This window comes from Barbus barbus, assembly GCF_936440315.1.
Source record: "Barbus barbus genome assembly, chromosome: 2".
NCBI classification, from domain to species: domain Eukaryota; kingdom Metazoa; phylum Chordata; class Actinopteri; order Cypriniformes; family Cyprinidae; genus Barbus; species Barbus barbus.
Window position 1 is genome coordinate 25,466,535 of NC_136730.1, and position 27,034 is coordinate 25,493,568.

The following is a 27,034-nucleotide window of genomic DNA, read 5'->3' on the forward strand; positions in this document are numbered from 1 at the left end:
CCTACAGCAATTTTATAAAACTATACATTTAGTAAACATGTCTAAATGAAATGCCTAGCTTAAAAAAGGTGTTAAAAATGACCCAGAAGCTAACTCAGTGATGTGTTAATATTGCTATATGTTGTTGTGTTAGTATAGTTTTGACCAATACATTTGTTTACACAAATATTAATCGTTGGATTATTTGGCTAAAATTTTGCTTTAACCAGCATGTTATTGTTGTTATTATTATTATAGTCATGTTAAATTCTGAAATTTAGTTCAGTGCACTGACAATAGCCTACATTCAATTAGAACCATTTTTTCAAGGATTCAAAATAAACAATTTTGATTATATCATGCATTCCTGTGGAGGCTTAATTACTGCGCCACCTTGTGTCTGTTCACCAGATTCAGTAGCTACACTTGATTTCACACAACACATGACTACTCGTTTTATAATGCTAAACCATTCGGATTACACATCATTAAATGTAACATAATTAAGGAACTGCTGGCCGCGAAATTAAAAAGTCATAAATTCCTTTATGACTAAAGGAAATCAAATAATAGCTTGGTTCTATGATTCAGGGGAACAATCCGTTTGTTTCTGGCCCTTGTGGTTCAAGGGTTATTAACATACTTGAGTGACGGTGCAAATATTTTACACTTACAGTATGCTTACACACTAACGGTTACCTGATGTAAGATGAGAGAAATGTACATTATATAGTAAACTCCCATTAAATCACGATTGTCATATTTATTTGCAGACATTTGTAGGTACTGTATTTTAGCGAATAAAAAAGGCAACCTCACTGTTTCCCAACCCTGTTCCTGGAGGCACACCAAACACAACACATTTTCCAACTCTTCATAATCACATCTCAGTCAGCTCATCACCTCTTCAGTGGAGACTCCAAGACATAAAGCAGTCCGAGGAGGGAGACGTGCAATGCTGTAGAGCCTTCAGGGTTAGCAAACACTCCACTACATGTCTAAGTGAGCTTCAGAAAGACCAAGAAAATGTTTCTTCTCTTTAGAAGAGTTGAGAAATTATACATTTACAGTACATTCAAACACAGTGTTGTACATTGCCCTGCAGGCTGCATATTTATTCCAGACTATATGCTTGTTGTTTTACCTAGGCAGCAATATTACCTTAAAACACACACATAAATAAATATATAAACATATATAAATGAGATATATATTACTAATAGTAGACACTGTTGTACAACCCACAAAAGCATGAAAACAGTGTTATGATCATATCCCAAGTTAAAAAAGAACAATAGTAAAGATAATAGAATTTAGTATTAAGCTAATATCTAGGCGTTTATCCACATGTTTATCCACACATACCTTATCCAGACACAAAGTAAAGTGCATAAAGGCATCTGATTGCACACTGACACATCAAAAGCGTGTAATTTGACAGCAAACGCGCGTCCTGGACTTAGCGCGCGCTTTGGGATTATGGAGCAGGCGTTTATGAGCACTTTGGCTTTCCATATTGCTCAAGGGTCTCACTGTGATCTCAGTCGTGGTATTGAAGGAGCGCTCCCCCACCGACACTCCCTGCCGGACCTGAGACTCGAACCTGCGACCTTCGAGTTACAAGTCCGACTCTCTATCCTTACTATGTTGAATTTGAGGCTCATTTTAGTGCAGATGACGTGCTGTGTTTTTGTTAGTCTTTTCGTATTAAATTTAAAAACAATTGTATAACCCTAACAATCAAAAACATCTTTATTATTTAGTTTACCCTATTCCAGCATGTATTTTCTCTTTTCTCCCAACAGCTAGTACAGAAATATGGGCATAATGAAAGTGATTTGCTTTTAACAGCGAGACTATGGAGGACGAAAAATATGGAGGGCCAAATTAGTCAAAATTAAATAATTAAATAAATGTTTAAATATATAAATAAATCGTTAAATACATAATGAAATTTGAAAAGCAGAAATTAATTCATTTATTTATTCGTTCATTCATTTATTTATTTACTTATTCATTCGTTCATTTATTTATTCATTCATTCATTTCTTCATGTATTTGTTCATTTATTTCCTCCCTCCACATTTCATTTTCAGGGTTAAGGTTGTCCGCAGGTCTCTCAGTGTGTCAACTTTCAAACTTGATTTCTTGTGCTTTCATACTGGCAGCATTGCGGCTTGTATACTGTAAATACAGACGAGTATCATCAATTCTGTCGTATTTTCCAGTCTTCTCCTCTGAACAATGTGTGCCATGTGCTTAGATGTATGATATGACCATCATACTCTGTTGCGATGCAATGTGTGCCCAGGGCCGGGTCTAAGGGGGGGCTAGGGGGGCAATGCCCCCCCAGTTTCTCCTTGTGCCTCTCGATCATCCACTGGATAATGGATACTAAAAAATATAAACATTAAATTAGTTACATATTAAAATGACCAAATCGAGCAGTTGTATTTGTCTTGCTGGCCTTGCAGTGCAGTCTACAGCTCCCCCACACTGACAGAATTTCATGTGAAATGTTCAAGCCATATTACCGTGATTTAAGATTCCGACTTGTAAAAAACATTCACGTCCTCCTCATTTTTATGAGTCGTTTTCCAAAGCTTTCTCGCTTCTCAAGACGGCCACTGACAATCACATAAACACAACAGCTCTTTGCGCTCTGTAGCCTGTAATCTATTAACTAATCATAAACCCCATTTTAGACATGTGCCATACTATGTCATAAAATATTTGAATAAGTCTGAATTTGTATTTAGCCTGATCACAGGTTTAATATAAACACATTTTAAGTTTATAATTATAACTCTGCATGTCCAGTTATTCAAACAACAAACAAATACAACAAGCAAAGAACATTTACATGATCAAAGAACATTATCACTGACTTCAGTCCAGCTCCAATTATATCAGGGATGCTGTCTGCCATGTATGATGAATGAATCTCTTATTTACATGGCATGTACATCTGCATTTTGTAGTTTCTGATGGGAGAATTCACCAGAGTGCAGAATTCAGTTAGCAAGTGCAGGCACTGACCAAAAACACCAGCTTTTCAGCATGACTCATCTGAACGCTTGCATGACTGGCCATTGAGTTCATAAAATCAAGAGAATCTTGTGTGATTAGTTATAATGCGAAATGCTGTAAAAACTCATAAAAATAAATGCACTATTTGCAGATCTAAATTTAATGCCGCAAGAGACACTTTTCATTTAATTTTCCCTTTATTCATGACACACACAGTGCATATTTTTGTTTAAGTCATACGTTTACATAGACCTTGCAGAATCTGCAATATATTAATAGCCTAAAAAAGAAGGGAAAAAAATATATTTTAAATTGCATGTTGTTGTTTTTTTATTTAGTACTGCCCTGAAATAAGCTTTTTAACAGGTGTTTACATATAGTCTATATATTATGCATTTACACAAATTAAGCAGTTTAAAAGTTTACTTGCGCTTGATTTTCATTACCTGATGATCCAAACCTGTTTTTATGATTTGTTTTTATGATAAGTCCCATGTTTGTCCTGTGCAGTGCTGTTCTGCCCGCTTGATCTAAAGAAAAATCTTAATATGTTGCCTTGAGCATCAGTGAATGTTTGCAGTTTTTGATCATGACAACTCACAGTATTAAGAATCAGTTTTAAGAATTAAGAATCAAGAAAGTAATCGTTTGAACTCGATTTTTGGTGTAATTTCAGTTATTATTTAGTCTTGTGGTCTGTAAGTAAAAATCTAATAGCCTATATAAAATAGCTGTAGGCCTACTAAAAACAAAATACATTAAATAATCATTTTAAAATCCTTAACATTTTGCAGATCTTGCAATGGTGACTTCAACTGTACATACATTTAATGTTCCTTTGAAATGACATTTGGTGCAATAAACAATCCTGAATAGTTTTCTTGCAAGACACATTAGAGAAAGCATTGAAATATTATTTAAATGTTTTACTTAAAACTAATACAAGTTAATTACTAATCAAAGTGAATCATTATGAATTTGTAAAAAAATGCTTTTTAATTAAACCAAACACGTATAATTCATGAAGTGACCAAGTTCCAGGCCCGTAGCCAGCTATGAGGTCACTGAGGTCCGGATCTCGGTAAATGTCTCATGTTCAAAAATAAATTTTGTTCTCTGAATGACTCATTTGCTGTCAAACTCCTCATATGAATGTCTGCAAGCCATGTATAATGACTATTTGCAAGAATTTCAGCGTCCGTGGTGTGAAAACGATCGTTGCGAGATGCTGAGGAAGTAAACGAGTCTCTTTGAGAGAGTTGTGAGTGAGGCACAGCCTCCGTGTTGCCGGATCCAGCTATTATAAGGGTTTTAGATTACTTACAACAGAGCAGCAATGCATTTTATGGACGACCGTCTCGTGAACCTAGGAGAGGAGGTAATTTGCTAAAACTTTGCTCTGACAATCTGGTGCTTCTGAATCAGCGACTGTATGATTTGTTATTAGTTTAAGTATTTACCATTGACTGTTTAAATGCGGAATTTTGTATGTAGTGTGTGTGTGTGTGTGTGTGTGTGTGTGTGTGCATGTTTATGTGGTTTATGAGGACACAAATTTGTATAATGACAAGGGTATGACAGAGGTATTACAATATGAATGTGGTTTATGAGGACACTGCCCATGTCCCCGCAATTCAAAAGGCTTAAAAAACATACTAAATGGTGTTTTTTTGAAAATCTAAAAATGCACAAAGTCTCATGTGAGGGCTAAGTTTAGGTGTAGGGTTGGTGTAGGGCAATAGCACACACAGTTTGTTCAGTATAAAAACCATTACGCCTATGGAGAGTCCCCATAACCCACAAAAACCATAGACATAATAGAGAGTAGACGCAGCATCGACCGATACTCACTACTGGGGCTGACGAGACGTGGGGCCGCCATCTTGGACCGGTCACCCGCTCCACTCAGTGTAATCTGTTTGGCAGGTGTAATGAGCTGTCAAGGCATTTAATTAATCATACCTCACGGAATACCGAACTGATTTTAACGCGGTTTTTTTTTTGCTGCAATGGTCATAAATGTAGCTGTGATACATGACACATAGTTTGGCGTATTTTAATATTGATAGTGAGCTTAACAGTAATATTATGAATATCTCCGTTCCTGTGATAGTATTGGGTCCTTTAAGAGGGTCTAAAGACTTACAACATGGACTTAGTTCATTAAGCACTTCTAATGCGTTATGGTTTTATTCTATTTTCATTTGGCTGTTTATTAATTTGACATTGTTGTTCATTACTGATATTCTCCTTAATGTAATCTTACCATGCTGTTATTATATTTTGCTTGAATTGACATTGTTTATTATTGCTGTTTTCCATCATTTTCATTGTTTATTTCATTATGCTATTGACTGAATTGACGTTGTTCATTTTTGCTATTCTCCTTATTAGCTATAATCTGACCAACATCTCAATCTGTTCCCTTTTAAATTTAAGTATTATATTGTTTTGTATTTATGTCACTTTGGACAAAAGCGCAACCATAACCATATGAGGTGTAGGCTATGATAGGAATTTTGCAAATCACACACTATAAATATGATAGAGAAGCAGAAACAGATAGTGACGGTAAAGGTATTTTAATAAGTTGAAGAAACACTATATGAATATTACATTAGAGTCTACTTGGAGTATTTCATTCTCTCTCGCTCACACACACACACACACACACTAAAAACCCTGAAAAAGGACTGTTTTGCAGAGCTTTTTTCTCGTGCTCCCTTTCTGAAGTTCAAGAGAGGTGAGCTTGGCAATGTGGTGCAGCCTTATCTTGAGAAACACAGACACAACCAATGACAACAGGTCGAAATGATGGTTGTCAATCCCAAACTGTGTGTCCTCAATGTGTTCCCCAAGTTGAAAAACATCCTCTGTTCCAATCTCCTCCCGGACGATGTGTGTGACTGTCGACACCTTCGGAGCTTGATTTATTGAAGATTGGCGGATCACCCTCTCTGCAGCTCTCAGCACCTTATAATAATAATAATAATAAAAATAATACATTATATTTATAATTATATAGCGCAAAGACACTTTATAGAACAGAGGAAATAAGAACAAATCAACCTTAATATACAAAGATGAAAAAAACAAGATAATAAAATCAAACCTTCACTGTGCCTTGTGATGGAATCACTAGGCCGCCGTTATTTTTCAGGGTTAGAAGGTGGTAGCTCTTGTCAAATGAAGATGGTACAGCATCACTGACCAAGCTTACACGACACACATCACAGGACAGCTTTCGTAGAACCTGCCGGACTACAAACCCTGCTATGTAGACCAGAGCATTTTCCACCAGACCACCAAACCGAGTGGGGAGATAACTGTGGTCACACACAAGGGCTGAAATGTTGGCGAATGGAGATGGGTGCTTGTCTATGACAAAAACCAACATGTGTGAGTGTGTGTGTGTGAGAGAGAGAAACGGTCACACTATCAAGGCTTGTGTGCAAACACATACGAGCATCATCACTGTGTCTGTCACGCGACTCTGTTCCCCTCTCAGGCTTGAACTGATGGTAAAACTAAGGACATTATTTACTGTCTACTATAATTTTGAAAGCTGATGCTGGCCATTATGGAAAGGGGCGTTACATTTCCGATGAGTGCTTGTGGTGTTCGACCAATCACAATGCACTGTGCCAGCTGGCCAATCAGAGCAGACTGTGTTTGTCGGAAGGAGGGACTTTTTAGGAATCGAAGCGTTTGAGAGAGACGGGGCATAGAGGACTTACAATAATGTACAGTATTTGAAAAATAATGTGTTTTTTGAACAATAAAACATGTCAACATATTCTATTACACCAAATACACAAAATAATAATCTTTAAAAAAGCATCATATGACCCCTTTAATAGACAGTGGCAGTTGGAAGGTGCTCAAATGAAGATGACTGTCATGATTATATGAAGTGAAGTCCATCCCCTGCTGTACCCCTACACTGCATCCAAACCTGTATCGACCTGACAGTCCTAGCTAATCTGAACTGCAAATTTGATATTTAATATGCAATTATTCATTGCAGTTCATCATGAAATGTCATTTACCCGGAATCACCACGTGATGGCAGCAAATGACCGTAGCAGACAAACACCTCCGCCTCAATATAAGCTTCCTTCAGGAGCCACTGAAGACTGTTAAAGCAGGTTTGATTGACCAGTGCTGGATGTAAATGAGCCACACAAGACAAAGTTGTCTGTAGCCCTCGTGGAGATCTGTAAGACAAAAGTGCACACCTCTTACTTCTTGCTAATAATGTATAGGCCTGTCTCTCTCGGGGTGGTGGGTGTATTTGGGTGGACAAAAGAATAAGGTTATCTGTAACTATGCTCGCAGGTGTTAATCGAGGCTATCATGACTCAGAGAAGGGATTTGTCTTTTAACTAAGCTCTGTCCCCTTGGTTACTGTTGCTAGGCCTGACAAGCTTTACAGAACTTCTGATAAATGATTAGAAACTATAGGATTTATGTAAACAGTGTAACTCAAGTGGTAAGGAGTCAGGAGAGATTTTTTCACAGGCAGACTGAAATGAAATGTGACAAAGCGTTTAAAAATGGTTTAATCAAAGAGATTTTTATAAAAAAGAAAAAAGAAATTAAAATAGTGTTTCTTCTAAAACTACTACAGTTGCTCTCAACATCTAGCTGTACATTCCTTATGGATATTTTCCTGCTGTTTGTTTTTATTGTAAGTCATTGTCAGCACATTGGACTTAATGTGTCTACAGCTGAATCTTAGACATGCCTGTGTGATATTGCCTTTACTGACATTTATTCCAACATAGAAGCATGTTTCTGTGGCTCAAAGAGAAGAGTATGGCGCTATAACTATGACAAGGTCATGGGGTTTATTCCCAGAACATCACGATCTGATAAAACATAAACATTGAATGCAATGTAATGCTTTGGATAAAAGTGTGTACCACATGTGTAAATGTGAGCCTAGTGAGCCTGACTTGATTTTGCCATTGATGACAGTGTGGATATGTATGTATGCTCACCTTAATGTTGTTTCAAACAAAGATGAAAACGTTTCTTGTGTGCTATATTCCAAGCCATATTATAGATTAGTGTGCAAAATTTCAATTTTGTGAACTGATCAAGAATGAAGACAAAATTTTTTTCTTTGGAATAGCATGCTATGAATCATTCTCAATTGAACCAGAACCTTGTATTAGGAAAAAAATGGGGGCGCTTTTCATTTTCAAAATTCATACTGACTTTAACCTCAGTGACAATCACCGGTGGCTGAGCCTCAGGTCTCATGGAGGCTGTGACCTGTGCTGCGTCTGTCCTTTTCAAGACTTCTGAGGCCTTGAGTGCTCCCATAGTCTAATTCAACATGACAGATCAGTGAGATGGACACTGGGAGAGGACTACAGGAATATAAGTGAACAGAAAATGAAATGACAGTGAAGATGAAAGCGAGGCATGTTCTTAGTGTGCAGACGTGTCCAGTAATGACAATAATAAAATATTATTACTGGTGAGCTTGGGCTGACTGAAGGAAAGTAATGTAGACTCTAATGGAAATAAGAGTGCATGTTGGATTTTTTTTTTTTTTGTGGTTCACGAGTTGCACATCATAGATTGTTCGAATGTACTTCAGGTGGTGTAATTTTATTAAAATGTAATTGGACATCTCTCACATCAACATCTTTACAGTTATTCATGTTATGACTAAAATGGAAGCGCAATTATAATTTGATATACAACATATATTGGTTAGAAAATATATTCCTGCGTAATTTGACTTATTTAACAACAAAAAGAATAATTTCTATACAAAAGGTGTAAGCTTCATTTACAATTTTCCACACTTTATCTGAAGCTTGTAATGGATTGGTTGACCTCCAAAACGGTATGTTTATAGGTTAAAGAATATATATGTGCTGTGGTCTTTAATGGCCACTGAGACACAATGATAAGTGCACACAGGGAATTTGCTAAAAACAAAAGCTAAAAAGCAACTATAACCCCCCACCCCCACCCCCCAATGGCAAAATATGTAAATCAGGCTGTGATAATATTTGATCTAGTAGCCATTCTTGTTCAAAAGCATGTTCCTCTGAACACCGTGTCCAAAGCAAACACTAAATCCTCTGTCTTCATGTTAACTAGTTTTTTGCCCTAAACAGCAATGACCACAGCTGCATATTAAACTTCAAATGTGTCCCGATTAGCTGTGATTGTCGCGTCACACAGTATTTTTTTTCAGTGGATGGAAACCTTTCTGATCTTGTCTGCTTTGAGCACGGTGTAAAAGGCCTGGCCACACCATGAACGATAACTATATTAGCATCCACACGTCCATAACGTTCTGTTTATTATAAGCACACACTGCAGATACGTTTTTATCGATCACCAGCTGGAAAAAAATGTTATGATTCCAATGATTTTGTTCCTCTGTATATAATATGTGTGTAAATAAAACAGATTGAAGTACATTCTTAAAAATAAAAGGTTCTTTATTGGCATCTATGGTTCTACGAAGAACCTTGAACATCCATGGAACCTTTCAAATGCTGAAAACGTTCTTTATAGTCGAAAAAAAGTTCTTTAGATTTTTTAAAATTTTCTCTCAAAATGGTTCTTTTAGGAACGGTTCACTAAAAGGTTCCTTGGAGAACCAATAATGGTTCTTCTATGGCATCACTGCAAAAACCTCCTTTTATTTTTAAGAGTGTATTGAAGTATGTTTTACAAGAAAATACTTTCAGTCTGTCTATTTTCTACTAAAATTTCACATTTAATTCAATGTGCTACTTGCCATTTTTTATAAATATTAATGAAAGGTCCTTTCTACAATATTTTTTCTGTACTTGTGGTGTGGACTTCACTATTCTCATAGAAATAGAACTATTATTAAAATGTTATAGTTATCGTCCTTGGTGTGAACAGCTTTTACGGTTATAGCAGGGGATGGTTTTGTCTTCAGTTCATAATAGGTCATCTTTATGCAAGCATAATTAGAGTTATCCGCAGAGTCAAATTATGCAAAACGTGAATTAATGCCAAGCAACAACACAAAACCTACATACTGTTTATCTTTCATTTTAAATTTACATTGATTAAAATAGCCAGCCACACGTCGTCATCTCTGGCTGTCCGTGTACAGTCTGTTCACTCAGTGCAATCCGTGCTTGTCTATATGACACTAGAGCCCATGCATTAAAAACAGCAATGCAGGACAAAGTCAGTTGTGGTCAGGGCTCTCGTTCTCCCTCGTCCTTCTTTGCCATCTCAGAAGTCCATGGATATGGAGCGCTGTCCCGGGTCCACCACGGTGGTGGCGTTGCTACGAGCACTGCCATGGTTTCGGATGGTAATGCTCCCGCAGCCGCTTCCAATGCTGCCTGCAGCCCCTCCTACGCTCCCACCCCTCACGTAGATTTCACAGGGGATTTCCTCCATCACGCGGTCCTCGATCACCTGCTCGGCACAGTCGTGAGTCTGTTTGTAGCCGTAGCAGCTCTTCTTGTAGGTGCCGGTGTTGGTGCTATTAAAGGTCTTCATGGGCGGTGGCTTAGAGAAATCGTTGTGGTAAGAGAGCTCCATTGAGCTGAGCGTGGTGCGGCTCTGCTTCGTGCTGCCACCCGAGGAGGCCTGGGTACCACAGTGGTGCTCGTGGATGCATCGAGACATGGTGGAGGAGCGCCGCAGCTTATGGTATCCGTCCAGCTCATCTGACAGCTCAGCCAGGTCTGACGACAGATCCTTGTCGCGGAGTGAAAACAGTTCATAGTTGGGGGGATCAAAGACCTCTTGGAAGCCACCTTTGTTGAAGACCGCCGGCCGACGGGCCACTACTTTCTTACGGGGTTGCTTCATTTGCACCAGGATGGAAATGATGAGCAAGACCAGAACCACACCTGCAGAGATGCCGATTACCGTGCCGTGTGTTTTTGTGATTTGGTGAAAGAGTCCCTTGGACTTTCTCTCTGGGGGTGGAGAAACAAAGAGCTTTTAGTCAAACAAACTTTAAAACTTAGAGAGACATTCATACATACTTTTAATCGTTAAAATCTAGTTATACAGCATATTTAAAAGCACAAAGAAGTTGACTCATTCAGAGATGTCTAAATCTTGAAATTATATTACACCCGAGTTTGCAGCCTGAATAGAATGGAGAGGGAAAATATGCCACAAAATAATATATATAATATGTTTTGAGCTTGATAGTTGCTCACAACAACAAAAACAGAGACCAGTTCAGTTTGTGAACAAAAGACTCGGATGGTATTAGTTTAAGTCAGTATAATTTACTTTTATGCATTCAGCAGATTATTTTATCCAAAGGGATTTACAAGAGAGGAGCATAAGCAATTCATCACAGAGCCAACAATATTCACAGTATACAATGCCACATTTATTAGAAGGCTAGCTTAAAAAAAAGCTAAAGCAGAGGAGAAATGCAGAAAAGACAGAGAAAAGGATTTTGCTAGTGTATTGGTTTAGGGTTAAGATGAACATTTGTGGTTATAAAGAATATAAATTTGTATTTTTCTTAGAAAATGACTGATTGTTTCACTAGATAAGACCCTTTTTCCTAGGCTGGAATCTTGTAGAGCACTTTGAAGCTGCTTCAAACTGCAATTTGGACCTTCAACCTATTGGCCACCATTAAAGTCCATTTTATGGAGAACATTCCTGCAATGTTTTCCTCAAAAACCTTAATTAATCTTCGACTTAAAAAAGAAAGACGTGAACATCTTGGATGACACAGGGTTGAGTATATTATCAGGAAATTTTGATTCTGGAACTGAACTAATCCTATAAGAGCTGGCGGAGAAGAGCTTGCCTCGGGTTCTGAATTAACAGACTGACTGAAAGATTACATGAAAATGTGTAAATTTGGGGATTTACACCTTTTTTTTAAAGCAAAAGATTTTTCAAAGGAAAGAATTAAGCAAGGATGCATTAAATTAATAAAGTGACAGTGAAGACATTTCTTATGATACAAAAGATTTCTTTTTCAAATAAATCATGTTCTATTCATCAAAGAATCTTGAAAAACATGTTTCAGTTTTCACAAAAATATTAACAACAGTTTTCAACATCGATAATAATAAAAATGTTTCTTGAGCACCAAATCAGCATATAAGAATGATTTCTAAAGGGTCATGTGACACTGAAGACTAGTAATGGCTTTGCCATCACAGGAATAAATGACATTTTAAAAGATTTCATATGAAAATAGAAAACAGTTCAAAAAATGAAAAAGCTTACTGACCCCAAACTTTTGGTAGTGTGTATATTCAAAAATAAATTTTGAATAATCCAAATGATATTTTAAAAATAAACACAACAACAACACTAAAACATGTTACAAAAACAGAATGGATTTATTCAGAGAAGAATAGCATTTTAACTACAAACGGAGGTTTCTGTTGCAGGTGAGGAAACGGAAGCTGGTGTTTTTGCAGTAACTCACCCTTGCAGTGGTTCTCATCCCAAGGGTAAACACAGTTCTGAATGCCATTGCACACCAGTGAGTTGTTGATGCACATGTTGCTGTGACAGAAAAAGGTGCTGCTGGAGCATGGCGCTGAAAAACAGAACAGATAGAAAAGATTAAATCTCTCAAAAACAAGGCAACCCCCATCCTCTCTTCTCATTGGAGGCCGTCTGCAGATACGTGCGCCTCATGCCGGTGCCACAGGCTGTGTAGCGGGTGTTGAGCACAACACTATAAATCAAATCTTACAGCCATCACAAAGCCCATCTGGCCAAGTTGCCATGAAGCTCTTGACTGAACGTATGCTTAGCATGCTAGTCAGAGCAGAGGGTAACGAAGAATGGAAAGCGAGGGAGAGGGGGAGATAAGCTTGTAATTGAAGGTGAGTGCTGATCTCCGGGGATGAATCCTTCAGGCTGCCTCTGTAAACCCTGACACTCATCTCCTCAATGCGTCTCCCTCTTTCAGCAGCACAGCCTCATCCCTCGGTCTCCATTTTATGCCAAAACCCAAGCATTCTCCTTATAACTGCTGTGCTAGAGCTTGAGTGAGGAGGGAAAAATCTCACCCAGTTTATAGGACTAAGTGCTTCTGACAGAGGGTTGAAACTTTAATTTCCTGGCAACGGCTCCATGCTCCCACTATACTGTGCTCATTTCCAAAATTGTTAGACATTTCTTGCCTTCCAACAGTGGCCATTGATGACTGCCAAAGTCACACCACATCCCCTGATACATTATCGCTCATCAGAGGAATGGGGTGAGACGCCAAGTGTATTAGTTGGAGAAGAAACATTAAGGGTGACGATCCAGAACAGGATGTACACAGTCTGACAAGATGAATGTGTACTGCCATTCAACAGTTTGTGGTCAGTAAGATTAATACTAATACTGCTTACTACTAAATTAATACTTTCATTCTCCAATGATGCATTAAATGATCGTAAAGCCACTTATTACAAGCAATTTTTTTCTTTCAATACATAAGCATCCTAAAAAATGTATACAGTTTCTTAAAATATTAAGCAGCACAGTTTTTAAGATCTGATAATAAGGAATGTTTCTTAAGCAGCAAATCAGCATGATTTCTGAAGGATCATGTGACACTGAAGATTCGTCACATAAATGGCATTTGAAAATATTACATAAAATATGTAATAATACTTCATAATTCTTGTATGTTTGGTCAAATAAATCCTTGGTGAGCATAAGAGACTCCTTTCAAAAACATTACACAATCTTAGTGACCCCAAACTTTTGAATGGCAGTGAATCTGTGGAACTGGACCAGAGAAAACTCAAACCAGTCGAATAATAACCTACTGTACCACATCATCTATGATTGTTAAACAAAAAAGCTTGGTATTAGTGTGCATTCTGATGGTAAAAGGACAAATCTTCTGTAGTGTTCAGAGTGTATGTGATGTTTTGAAACAGTGGAAAAGAAAGTGAAATTGTTGCTCATTGCCAAGATGGTAGTGAAGGTATTCAATTAACCAACTAATCCAAACACAACTTGGCTGTGTCAATCTATTCACAGCGCTGCAAGGCTTTCAGCAGTTCTACAAACACAGCAATGAAAATCATTTGCATTTGCCACTGCGTTTGCACTCTTAAGCAAGATTAATATTCAGATGACATTGTTGACATTGAATCCTGCAATTAATTCCTCTGATTATTCTGGCATTTATTAAAAGTATTACAGACTAGAGAAAAAATATCCATTTGCTCCATGGTAATTTTCCGCAATTTGCATACAACCTTTAAACGGCAACTGTCCTGAAAAGCAAAGTGGAAAGAAAATGTGACACATCACTCATACTAAAACATCTAACTCACGAAATAAAGCTTCATTTAGTGTTTTCTTTCTTTTCAGCAGGCGCAGATAACTTCCAATTGTCCATCAAGACAGATCCATTAGCATGAGAAATGTGCAACACTATAGCCCTGTTATTTGATTTCCTATGCAAAGGTTGGGGGAGTAATTGGCTTTTTGAGATCACTGCTTTCTACAGAGATCACTTTAATTAACTTCACATTCCTTAAATGCTAAATTCTTAAATAAATGCCAGCTTGTTCATGTCAGCTCCAATGGATCATAGCAGATTTCAGTCAATTATTAAACATCTTTTTCTGACATTTCAAGCAACGTTTGTGATAAACTTGCAGGCTTGAAAAGAGCTGATGTCAATTTATGCATTAAAATGTAAATGTTGACAGTTAACAATATTTAATCCCAGTGCATGTAACAGTTAAACAGAGATGTGCAGCAACATTTTCTTGCATCATATTAAGTTATGTTAATGGCTTGTAATTTTAATGAAATTTGGCACATTATAACCTAGGGATCTATCCTGCTTGCTTTGTTTTTGTGCTGCTTTCATACTGCGGTTAGCAAGAATGCTTTCTATCCTGGACAGGCAGACTCTGCCTAAAGCACATTACAAAATGAAATATAAATGATGTTTCTACCCAGCCTGCTGGCTCTAGCTTTTTTTTTTTGCTAGCTGACGTGGCACAGACTTCTCCAAAGGTCACATCCATCCATACTAACTTTCTAGCACCATGAAAGCCACTGATTTGCCCATGAAATGCTTCCCAATTCAATGAAACAAGCAGCCACTAATAGTCTTCACTGTGTATTTTAATGATCTGTATATTTGGCTATACTCACTTTGTCTATGTCATTCTGTATTAGTTACCACCACTGCGCTTTTGAACATTAAGAATGTCTATACTCACGATCTACAAATGAGGTGAAGAGCATGCGGAAACGGCTGAGTCTGCTGCTCTCGTCGGCCCACATGCGCACAACGCCCACTCCAGTATCCAGCATCACGTCATTGGCCACTGTGCTGCAGAACTTCGCTTTCAGGTTCTCAATGGCGCTGCTGCCGTCATACACGGCAACAAAGTTCTTCTTGCACTCATTTGAGTGCTCCATCTGGTACTCGAGGAAGCGAAGGTATATCTGCAGGGATGAACCAACATTTAACAAATGCATCAGCTAGATTCTGCAAAATGCTTACTCGAACAGGACAAGAAAGAATACAGCAATTTGTAAAAAAAGGAATTTCGAGCAGCACAGAAAATACTGCTGCAGTTGGGTCTGACACAAACTGAACTGTCCTGATCTATGGGGACTGCTTACTGAGAATAACAAAAAAAGAGCTCCAAGCTATGTTTTCTTTAAGACGCATGCACAAAAGATCACAAAAAAAGTTGGCCCTCACAACTCTAATGACTTATCTTCATGCTTTGTAATCATTCACTCCTCTGCCAAGTTCTTTAGGGAGTTTTTTTAGCCTGCTAAGTGTTCCGGTCTGCTTAGTGCAGGTGAGTGTGTAATCCCCGGGCCATCTTAATGCCGTTTTCTTCCCTCAGTCTTATTCCTAGTACTTGCTGATTCGGCGCTACCGCCATTTCTGCATCATTGGCCTAATACTTGCTGCTGCTGCATTGCTAATTTGAGCTCTTGAAAAATGCTCAGCAGAAAAAGGGTCGGGGGGCCTGATGGCCTCCTGTGGTCTCGTCAGGCCCTGGTTTTAGGTGCTCATATATCTGCCGGTGGCAGAAGAGCAGGGTCATCCCATTTGATGAGCTGTGCAAGTAAAGGAGAATCGAAGAGAGTCACCTTGGACTGCGGAGGGGCACGGATGGTCCAGATGCAGTCCAACGCGTCTCCATTTTTGATCTTATCCTCTTCTTCCACCTGACTGGAGCGGATGACTCCGTCTGTACCACTGATCTCAAACTGGCAATCTGCCAAAGGAAAAAGGGTGGAAGCGGGAAAATACAGGGAAGAGTGAAATTAGGAAAAGAGAAAACCTAAAGTGGCACTAGCAAAAAGAAAGTAAGAGAAAGCAGTGACTGCAAATGGGAAGCAAATAGAGGGTTTTTTCGAGAAGACAGAAATGGAAAGTCCGACAAGAGACAGAGTCAGATAGGCAGCATAAGACCAACAGAGAGAGAGGGAGGAGTGGAGGATGTCAGTGGCAGATAGCCTGCAGCCTGCCGCAGAGAATAGAAAGCACTTGAGATGGAATTGAAGTGGGGGGTGAAAATATTGAGGAGCTTACCTGGAATTGGATTTAGCAATCCACCGACGTGCAAATGAAAGTCTGGGTCTGAAATGATAAGACAGATATCGCATTACCCAGATAGCACATGCTGGAAATCCCATGCTCCAGACGTGCATTAAAATCCAGTTTAAGAGAGCCGTGGGTGCTACGGTGCAAAGATCTGTCGTTTGATCTAATAAACAGCATTTAGTGTTTGTCTTATTTGACCTTAAGCACACAGAACATCTGAAGGTCTTAAAGCTACTGCATCTGAACAGGATTTGGCCCAGAATGGTAATGCCTAAAAATCAAATAAATCAAGTTGAAGTATTTGTATTCAAAGTATAAGGAGAGCATAACAACAACAGCAAGCTTGCATGAATATTTCCTACACTTAAAAATGTTAACTTAAAAATGTGCTTCATGTGGATAATCTCTAAATAAATAGATTTTAAGTAACAAATTTCAAATAAAAATAACATCAATGAATCAACCTAAACACATTAAATTATACCAGCAAAAGTAATTTCAAAGATTAGATCAGGTAGAAACAGCTCCTTAAGGTAACAACTACAGGTTTCCACTTTTTACAGTATATAATAGTGGCCATAAATGATAAAATTGTTATCAGAATTTGCCATTGAGGATTATTACTAAATTGTTGTGAAATCTAATTTACATAAGGAAGGTGGTCACATTTATATGCGAAGGTAATTAAATTGAACAGAATGGAATCCAATCACCAACTGCTTAAATCACTCGATTCAGTCAAATTTACTGAATACAAACTCCTGTTTGTGCACAACATGCATCAAGTCAGACAGACAGACAAGCAATACTGCAATGTAAACAGGCAAGCAAGGACTCTACAGCATCAAAGCCACCTCTTTAAATTCAGAATGCATTTATGAAGCAGATACAACAAACTGTCTGCTTTCACTGTCAGGGTTACCTGCTATAAAAGTGTATTTGACGCGGAAACCTAAACCTTCAAGCTCCTCATCGCTAGTGAATTTGATCCACATGAAGCGGCCCGTGGAGGTGACCACGCCTGGACTCTTTGGCCCACAGAAGCGATCAATAAGAGGGGAGAAACCAAAGGGACCATCTCTTATCTCAATATGGTCGAAGCGGCATTCAAAGGAAGGCTCGATATAGTACGTTTTGTCAAAGGCCAGCTGAATTCTCTGCCGAGGGAGAGCTGCAGGAGAGAGGGAATCGAGAATGAAAGAGAAAACATTATATTTAGTTTATAACTGTACAGTTTGTGACATGGTAACCTGTGCTGGAGGAAGCAATTGTCTATTCTATAGGACGCCTTCCAGAAATTGAGCTAACACAATAATACTACATTGTACAATTTTAATATGCCAGTCAAGCACAGACTCTCATGCTGACACACACACACAGAAAATTTATAAAAATTAACAATACAGATTTTACTTCCACATTACATCCAGTGTCCACATTATGAACAGACCGTCTACTACAAATGAAGATGAATTCTCTTTCATAGTCCTGTTGAAAGAACATGATAGACCATTATACTGCAATGCACATCTCATTTGAATTCATTTTGATTTATTAATACGAATAGAGGAATGTCCACAGTAATCTCCACTATGTTTTGTACGTAAATACACAAACATGTAGTACAATGAAGCATCCACTACCCACTAACTCAATTTTGAATTTAGGTCACCTGCTTGAGGCACAACAACCATAATCATATCAGTCCCTGAAACAAATAACCAATGTCACTGTTGATTTAGGTTTGTTCGGCTGTACTTGCTGCTGTTTGCATTAAAAACACAAGACTCTGCATATTCTACAGTTATTTATAAAGAAAAAAATTGCTTCTTTCTGTTCTACATATAAAGGCATGCAAATAAATATGCACAGGATTACTTCTATCCATTCAGTTATAATAAGCCCCTAGGGTAAATTAATGTAATTTAGGCCATTGGGTAATGTTGAAACTCCATCACGTGCAAGTATTAAAATGCTCGCACTCTATCTACATTGTCTTGTTGGTCTGAAGGGGAAATCAAACCAATTGTAGCCACATTTATTTATTCAACAAAAACCATAAAAATAATGCTTATATCTAATTTAAAATTATGATTTGAAAATTATATATTTATTTTATTCCCTCAAAAGACATCCGTCACAATGTATTATTAACGCATATAAATGTACTTCGCCCACAGGGGGCGCTCTTGCACTGCTTCAAATAAGCCAGTAGAAAATAGTCATTCACACTTGTAGTGTTATACTAAGATGCACCAGCAGATATGATGCTGCTTAGAGAATATAATTAATGTTTTATGTACCATAATAATAAAGAGAAGAGTACCTAGAGGCAAAATATAACACTCCTGTATTAGTAAACATTGTTAACTTGAGGCCAACATCAATCATGCTGTTATTAATAGTTACTGTCAGTTTGACATCTAACAGCTGAAGAATAGCCAGAGAGGCTTCTTTCATTTGCTTTTAGGGAGGTTACCTTCTAGGATGTACACACACTCCTTGTTGGGTGGATAGGAGTTAGGATAGTTTGGAGATGTAAACAGCCCTCCATTGATATTGCGTGTCCACTGGCCGCACTGCTCAGCGTTAGACAGAGATTCACCCGCATTCTGCGTCTCTGTGAGAACAGATAGATGAAGGGGGGATAGAGGAAACAGGAATGAAACAGACAGAATACTGCATGTGTTTGATCAAAATAAAAAGTGCAACTAAGATTATCAATCACTGAAGCAGAGTGAAGAGACTGAGTCAGTGTTTTTGCAGACGGTAACAGTCATCAACAGCTGACCATACAGTCCGATACTGATTTGAGCAAAAAATTTGTACATATTTACATTTAGCTTCTAAAGAAATACAAAAACAAATATTTCAACCCTAGATCCTCTTGTCTGATCAAAAGTAGCATTTCTTTTGCATTTTTAATGAGTTTAAAACTCTACATTTACTGGCCAGTTTACACACAAACTGTTCAGAAACTGAAAGCAAAAAGAGCTTCATAGAAACCCTCTACAAGCGCCCAGTGTAAAAATGTGTACAGATAGGACTGTCACAGTTGACAATTCCGATATGAGTGTGATAATGTGTGAGTCATACCTTTAATTTTCTGCGCAAGGGCAAATCCCTCTTCTATTACAACGAGGAGAACCCAGGCTGGAAACAAAAGTGAGCAAGAGCATGTCAAATGTTAGCAGACAAAAATAGGCATGTGACATCACATTCTAGCCACAATCGTGTCCTTCACCCGACACGATGTTCAGGACACCCGTATACAAGACTGGGTAATACTGTATCAGTTCTGTAAAATGACCATACCGGAAATGACTTGGATTCTTAAGTATCCTGATATTGGTAGATCCTTAAAAACAGCACAGAATCTGACTGATCCAGTCTCGTCTCTCTCTGCCAGAAAATGACTGTTCTAACAGCACTGATTCATTGTGAAGGGCGTTGTGGGGCACATTGATCACACCAAACTCCTCTATTACTCTTCAAGCCCCACATCTGGACAGGAATAAATCTGTCAGACTGATCAAACGTTGAAGATCCTTGTCATGTCAAAACAAATCTTGCACTTGACACCCATCTCTGACACAAGGCCAAATTGTCATTTAATGATACATTTTTGAGGCAGGGAATGTTTGACCAAGTATCACACACAGCCACATTGTTGATTCAATTATGATGCAATATTACTTTATTTCCTTCTGGGTTTTGTGAGAATAAAGCAATGAACGGTCTCAAGTGTGTTTATAGTGTTGGTCACTGAATTGGCAGTAAATTGGTATTTATTTTCAGGCCAATCAGTTGCCATTCATTAGGTATGATAAGACACAGCTGAAGACGGCCACATGTGAGCAATGTCAAGTACAGCATGCCTCTGCTTTCATTCTGGTACACCTTTTTACAGCCAGTGTGCAAATTTCCGGGGTTCTCAGAAGCAATACTTGTCATAGTTTGCTAAACTTCTATAGTGGAAGAAAATCACGTGTGTTTCAGCAACTTTAAGACAAAGAGAGTTTGATTATAGCATTTAGGAAGGAGATGTCAAATTTATCATCACCCCCACACACACAACTTACAATTTTAATAACAGTGGAAACATGTCATCAAAGTCGGTCCAACTTTTGTTTTCTGTTCAAGAGGTTTGTCTCATGCAAGAAGAACTGTCGTTTGCCAACCCAGCATTGTCAGGTAATCATCAACTATTTTAAAGACAGTTTAATAAAGGTTCTCTCTCTCTCTCTCTCTCTCTCTCTCTCTCTCTCTCTCTCTCTCTCTCTATATATATATATATATATATATATATATATATATAATACACCGGAAATTGCTCAAACAGCAATTTGTTGCTAAGGTAACCCTCCAGAGGTGCTGGCTGCATACATCCAGACGGTATCATTTCAGAAAAATAACCATTACATTGCAGAGTAGGAAAGAAATTACTGTAATTTACGAGGAATAACAGTCATTTTGAAAGTTTTTTTTTTTTTTAATTTCTGAAATGAGACATCCTCAAAGATTTAGGACAAAAACGACCTCCTGAGGGCGCAGCCTTCGACATTTATTTATTGCACTTGCACTACTTCTGAGCTTGTTCAAACGTTGCTTTAAAGATGAAACATCTTTATGAATACATGTAAATAAATATTAGGACAGGGGACTCCAGGGCACCCCGTGGGGGGTTTTGAAAGCATGTGTTATATGTAGCCTATATCATTTCAGCTGGGTTTTCAAACATTTCCTTGACCCCAAAAGTAAGGCAGGGCCACTGATATATATATAATGACTCTATTATTGATTAGTGGGCAGGGCGCCTATTTTGACCTGACAAGGAAGTAACCATAGCAACAGTACTTTTCAGTATTATCATCAGACGAAACACTGCAATTATCTTTCATTTGATTGTATCATTAAAAATGTGTCACAAAAAAATAGCATTTGATAGAAAAATAAATGTTATTAATGTTTGGTTTACTGCTAGGGTATCAAAAGACAATTCCGTTACTGCTTGGGCTGAACCTCAGCAGACTGTTTACCTTGACCTGAAATAATACAACATCTGCATGTGGATTCATTTGCTAAAATGCATGTTTGGCAAAGAAAAGTCAACAAACTCCTTGTGATGAAACACGCCGCTCACGCTAAAGGAGGAACCGTATGAAGAGATGTCAGACAAACACACATGAAAGATGAACCAAAGAGCTCTCCGGGGAGCCTTTATCTTGTGTGATATGAGATCAACAAAAATATTTTTAAATAGCCCACAACTTGTATACAAGGCTAAAGGCAAATGGAAAATGCATAATGAAAAAGGTTTTAGAGTAGCCTAACTTAATTAAATCAAGTTTTGTCCTTAAAATGAGGATGGCAATAGTGGCTCCAGATCTCACATAGGATCTGATTTTCTGCATGAATGATCTTGACTGCTGTCTGGTTTCAAATGAACACACATCTGGGATGAGCCCCATGGGATGAAGCGTTAAAATGTTATGATGCTTTTGAGCAGTGTCTCCACACAAAAACCCAAACAAATCTCTTTACTAAGGAAAAAACTAAAAAAAAACTTTATTCTGGCTTTATTATATCTTTAATTGACCAAAGAGATTGACTAGCTATTTTCCACTGAACTGTTGGGCTTAATGTCATTAGAATTAAATGCGGCACTTTACTGGATTTAAAGTTAATTAAAAACAGGTGACACTTTGCCCATAGCATAACGTGAACTATAAATGCCTCAAACTAATTACTCATACTGGTGTTAAATACTTCACGTCTCCATTTCTTTACAAAAACAGATTTGTTTAGTTTGTGATTTTGATTTTCTCTGGGGCCATACTCACAGTAAGACAAACAGAAATAAACACCGTTGGATAAATCGTAACAGACGCATCTCGTTATAAGCAAAACAGTACGATCTCCTCGCAGAATCAACAACGCTTCGCTTGTAATTCAAATGTGTAATAGAGCAGTTGATGGCAAATTAATGTAGGTTAGAGTGAAATTTCGCCAACATCGTCTTTCACATTCACCTAAAACGAAATAAATAAAGCGAAATAATAGTGAACAACATAAAAAAAATGCATATTTTGTGAATATGAAATATTTTAATTATATTAATTATATTGACCTGTAATGTAGCCTACATTGCTATACAAAGCGTTACCACATTTGGTCTTGTTTGCATCTGAATTAATTAGCTAACTGGGAGTTGAAAATAGGAAAAAGAACCTCGATGCCACGCTTCGTCGGCAGAGGGGGTCATGAGGGCTGGGGAGCAGCAGCTCGCGCTCCAGATGTGGCACGCGGGAGCTGTCACTTCAGCACTCGCGCGCCGCTTCTGCAAATGCCACGCGCTCACGCGGCGAAGTTGCAAGAGATGCTGCAGAAATCTAATGCAACTCGCCTTTTGTTCTGTGACTATACAGCTTTTAACGTCCAAATGGCAATTTTTGATGGCTAACAATAACACGATACATTTCCCGTCATACAAATAAACAACGATTGAATGAAAATGAAGCAAATAACGAATAGAAATTGATTTGCCAGAACTGGCACATGCGATACATGGCTAATAAACAAAAGCACACCTGTAGGTGGCGACGCCATGGTTAGTCCTGAAAACTGTAACTTGTTATTACGGCTCTATGAATGTTGAGCTGTATTAGTTTTGTTGCAGCAATGTCCGTATAGAACCAAACCGCGATGTGTTGTCAGACACGCAACAACAAAAAAGAAATGTTGGTTGAAACTCACCTCTGTGCATTTCCTCTCGCTGTGAATTACCGCTGCTTCCACCTTGGTGAGCTCTGTAGACGAGCTTTATCTCTCCATTTTACCAGACCTACAAATCCCAACTTTTCTTCGATCTCGATAATCCCATTCTTTAAACTGGAAAGAAACCACTGTATTCCTCACAGAGAACACGCACCTCAAGTCCGCATTACAGTGAGTTAATAATCCTGTTGAGAAATTGCTTTGTAAATCCACATGCAGTGCATCACCATTCAAATGCGCGGAGAGTCCGGGAGAGACGCGCGTCTGCGGGAGTCTCGGGCTGAACTGAGGTGATCGCACTAAACGAGGCTCATTTGAGCTTCGGGCGCTGCTCGCGTGAATGAGCAGCCGGTGCGCATGCGCACTTCACGAGAGTCAAGTTAAGGTGACGTGATTCGCCACGGCCGCAGCATCAAGTGTATTGATTTATTCTTTATTGAAGAGTTGAGTAATTTACTGTAATGCAGGGTGTTTTTTGACTAGGGACGATGTAGGCAAACAACAGCCTCCAGTCATGATTTCATTTAAATAATTTGACGATAGTCTAGTGTTAATTATTAAACATAGTCCTCTCAATGAATGCATTGTGAATACACAAGTTATTTTTTTCAGGGTACAAGACGTGATATGAACTCATTGCCGATGACTAGTATCTTCTGACTCATCTGCTATACCTTCTGGAGATGTATCCGAACTGTAAGTGAATTTCAAATCAACCCAAAACAACTTGAGGGAAACGCATTAGGTAATAAAGCATTGGTCATCTTTATTTTCAATACAACATTCCAAAAGACATCTACTGACACATCAACGCAACCAAAAACATTTTGAGAGTGATTCATTAATAATTAAAACAGAGCACAGATGCACAACCTGTTAGGACCAATATGCACCTGACCAGAAACTATTAGTGAAAACCATCTGCAATAACTGCATGCCAGTTAACATGCAGGTCTAGTATGCAGCTGTTATTGTGGTTTGTCAATTGATTTTGCCTTTGATACTGAAATCACTTAATTAATGTGCATATGGTGCACCATAACAACACCATTTTTAAAGGTAAAAGAGATTAGCATATAAATCAATGCATGAATCAGAACACCTGTCAGATATATACAGCTAAGAACAAAACCCTTCACACTGAACATTCTTCAGCAGCACATTATTCATTTCCAGTGTTTTAAAAACAAGTAAAAGAAAGAAATAAAACCACAGAAATCAAGGAAACGTACCTAAAGGCATTAGTGACAATGGAAAAACAACCCAGAGAAAGATTGGAAAGACGACAGACACAAAGGGAATTACTAGAGTGCAAACAATAGAGTGCATGCAGCAACAACAACCTGCTTTATGTTGACTATGGGCAATTAAGATTGGGGACTTGACTTCCTATACAATGTTGATATCCAGTGTCAAGTTAATGAATCGAAACACTGAACTCTCTGGGGAATCATTTGGATGTGGTTGGTACTGCGTGTTGAGAGTTAATGCAATACTTTATTGTGAAAGACTGATGCCATTTTTAATGACTCCATACAGCTAAATGCCTAATAAAATCAGTTTGCAGAGGAAACCTTTGTTAACAGGGGGCCTCGTGTAGCGCTTAGATTCAAAGCGTTTATTTAGTGAAGAGGTTCAGTGATGTGAAAGAACTACCATGCAGTCACATTCATAGACACAGAGGCTGACAATTAATTAAGTCCTTCAAAACTTGAAACAAAACAAGAAGAGAAAATTACCGGTTCTGTTTCTGCCCACTTGACATTTACCAGTCACTTTAACAATACAGAAAAAGAAAGAGTTTCATCCCAAACCAAAGTACAAAAATAAACGAAATACTTTTCTCTCTTCTCAATGTGCAAACATCATTATGCGTTTAGGATCATGTAAACAAACTTGACAGAAACATACCTCTTCTCTTCAGAAGTCAACAGATCCACAGAGACATAGCTGTTCAAAATATTCATATTTAGATGGATTCCTCTGATTTCAGACATTATTAAATGCATAAAAATGCTCCAGTGTGGAAAAAAAGTGAAAATAAATAAACCACTGAAATAAAAGACCCAATCTTCCCAGCGCTCACACAACGCTCTCTCTCCAGTCTCTCACATGGCATCAAAATGGAAGCGATGGGCCTCTTGTCTCTTCTCCCGGTCATCTGCTTTCTGTAACACACAAACAAAGTATGCTACATGCTGTAACTTCACAGTCCTGATTGCAGAAGCTGCGTCTCACACGTTAACCTGCCAGTGAGTTGAATGCAAACACAATACAATGGCATTTGATACATCAGGAGAGGAAAAGGACAGACACAGAGAGAGAGAGAGAGAGAGAGAGAGAGAGAGAGAGAGAGAGAGAGAGAGAGAGAGAGAGAGAGAGAGAGAGAGAGAGAGAGAGAGAGAGAGAGAGAGAGAGAGAGAGAGACAGACATAGAACTCATTACACACACAATGGCACACTTTACCACGGCGAAATACCTCTGTGTGCGATCACAGATAGAGCCAACACCAGACACTTGCTGCCCGAGACTGATAATAACACACACTGCCAAGCCTGGAAAGTGAGTGTGTGTGTGCGCTCAGTGATTATCCTGTCTCGGTGATGGCAAAAACGATGTCTATTCTCAGCTAGTATGAGTGACTCACACACTGGGTCCCTCTGTGAAACACTTGTGAATTGGCTCTCCTGTTCTACGAGGGTCACTTATAAGGATGTATTTTTAGCTTTAGGTTTGTCGTTTCCCACCTAGTAACTGTGGAAAGCACGTCGGTCATAAGCAAAATGGCAAATCAGTTAAGAAGAAAAAAAAGCAATGTGCCAGACAGATATAAGAAGGGATTAGTTTCCTTTTTAAAAGGACTTTATATCTTACAGACCATGCAGAAAGAGCCAGAGGCTTTGACTGAGCGCTGTCAAGCCCTACGCTATCTGCTCAGGAGCATCCAGATGATATCTATTCACAAGATATACTGCTATATGTCGGATTTTTCCACATCATATGGTGCCGAGTCACATCAACATCACTATTCGCCAACTTTCATTGCCATAATTGAGGGTTGTAGTGCAAATACATACCTACAGGTTCACCCTCATTTCAGGTCCATTTAAGTGTGTTCAGTGAGTCACAGGCCAGTCATAGACTCATTGATTACTCTGACATGAGTGCTCGACTTAATTACAGTCAGTGATAAAAATAGCCTGTACGCTCCTTCAAGCTCAGGAATACTAAATAGCAATACTTGCAGTTTTAGCATGTCTGACAGTTTTAGTTCTTCCAGCAGCAGCCTGTTAGTAATAGTACTGTAATAGTCTCTGTCAGATCAGCTGCCAGCTATTTAATGATGCAACTTCACATGACGTCTAACACAGGCACAGTACCAAGGAAAGTTCAGTTTCCACAATTTTGCATTACCTTTTTACAGAAATACATATTGAATTCCTCCGCCACACATTGGGTTTAACGTGTGCTCTCCAACAAGCACAGCTCAAGGTGCTGACATGCTTGAACATATATACTGTATGTACATAAAAACCAGGTACTGATGGAGCCGTAGGCAACATATAGTACAGGATCTCTATACTGACAGGCTGACATTCACATGACCCACACACATCCGCAGTCGCCCGCATGGAGGAGGATTAGACGCAGTCATGTTGCCTGCGAGGCAATTTTATAAAGACCTTTCCATGTTAAAA

The 27,034-nt window shown here is 38.5% G+C and overlaps 2 protein-coding genes across 2 annotated transcripts in view; both read right to left on the minus strand.

Moving 5' to 3' along the window:
* Positions 1-8,607: 8,607 nt before the first annotated feature.
* Positions 8,608-23,677, minus strand: LOC306879270 (neuropilin and tolloid-like protein 2). Its single transcript, XM_079432076.1, has 9 exons — positions 23,315-23,677; positions 19,655-19,711; positions 19,038-19,178; positions 17,481-17,729; positions 16,547-16,594; positions 16,102-16,229; positions 15,210-15,438; positions 12,446-12,559; positions 8,608-10,952 (listed from the first exon to the last, which is right to left on the minus strand). The coding sequence occupies exons 1-9, from the start codon at positions 23,322-23,324 to the stop codon at positions 10,255-10,257; spliced, it is 1,674 nt and encodes a 557-aa protein (XP_079288202.1). The 5' UTR covers positions 23,325-23,677; the 3' UTR covers positions 8,608-10,254.
* A 401-nt stretch (positions 23,678-24,078) lies between these two features.
* The window catches only part of LOC306885430 (T-cell immunomodulatory protein-like), a 137,805-nt gene continuing 134,849 nt past the window's right edge, over positions 24,079-27,034 (minus strand). Inside the window, exon 18 of the mRNA XM_079441930.1 lies at positions 24,079-25,503. Within this exon, the coding sequence (XP_079298056.1) occupies positions 25,444-25,503 (60 nt within the window). The 3' untranslated portion in view covers positions 24,079-25,443. The remainder of the gene's footprint in view (positions 25,504-27,034) is intronic.

Coding starts and splice junctions, on each gene's coding strand:
- LOC306879270 (XM_079432076.1), bottom strand. Junction 16,595..17,480: donor CAAATACACTTTTATAGCAG/GTAACCCTGACA, acceptor TTATCATTTCAG/ACCCAGACTTTCATTTGCAC. Junction 15,439..16,101: donor GTGCCCCTCCGCAGTCCAAG/GTGACTCTCTTC, acceptor TCATCCCTGCAG/ATATACCTTCGCTTCCTCGA.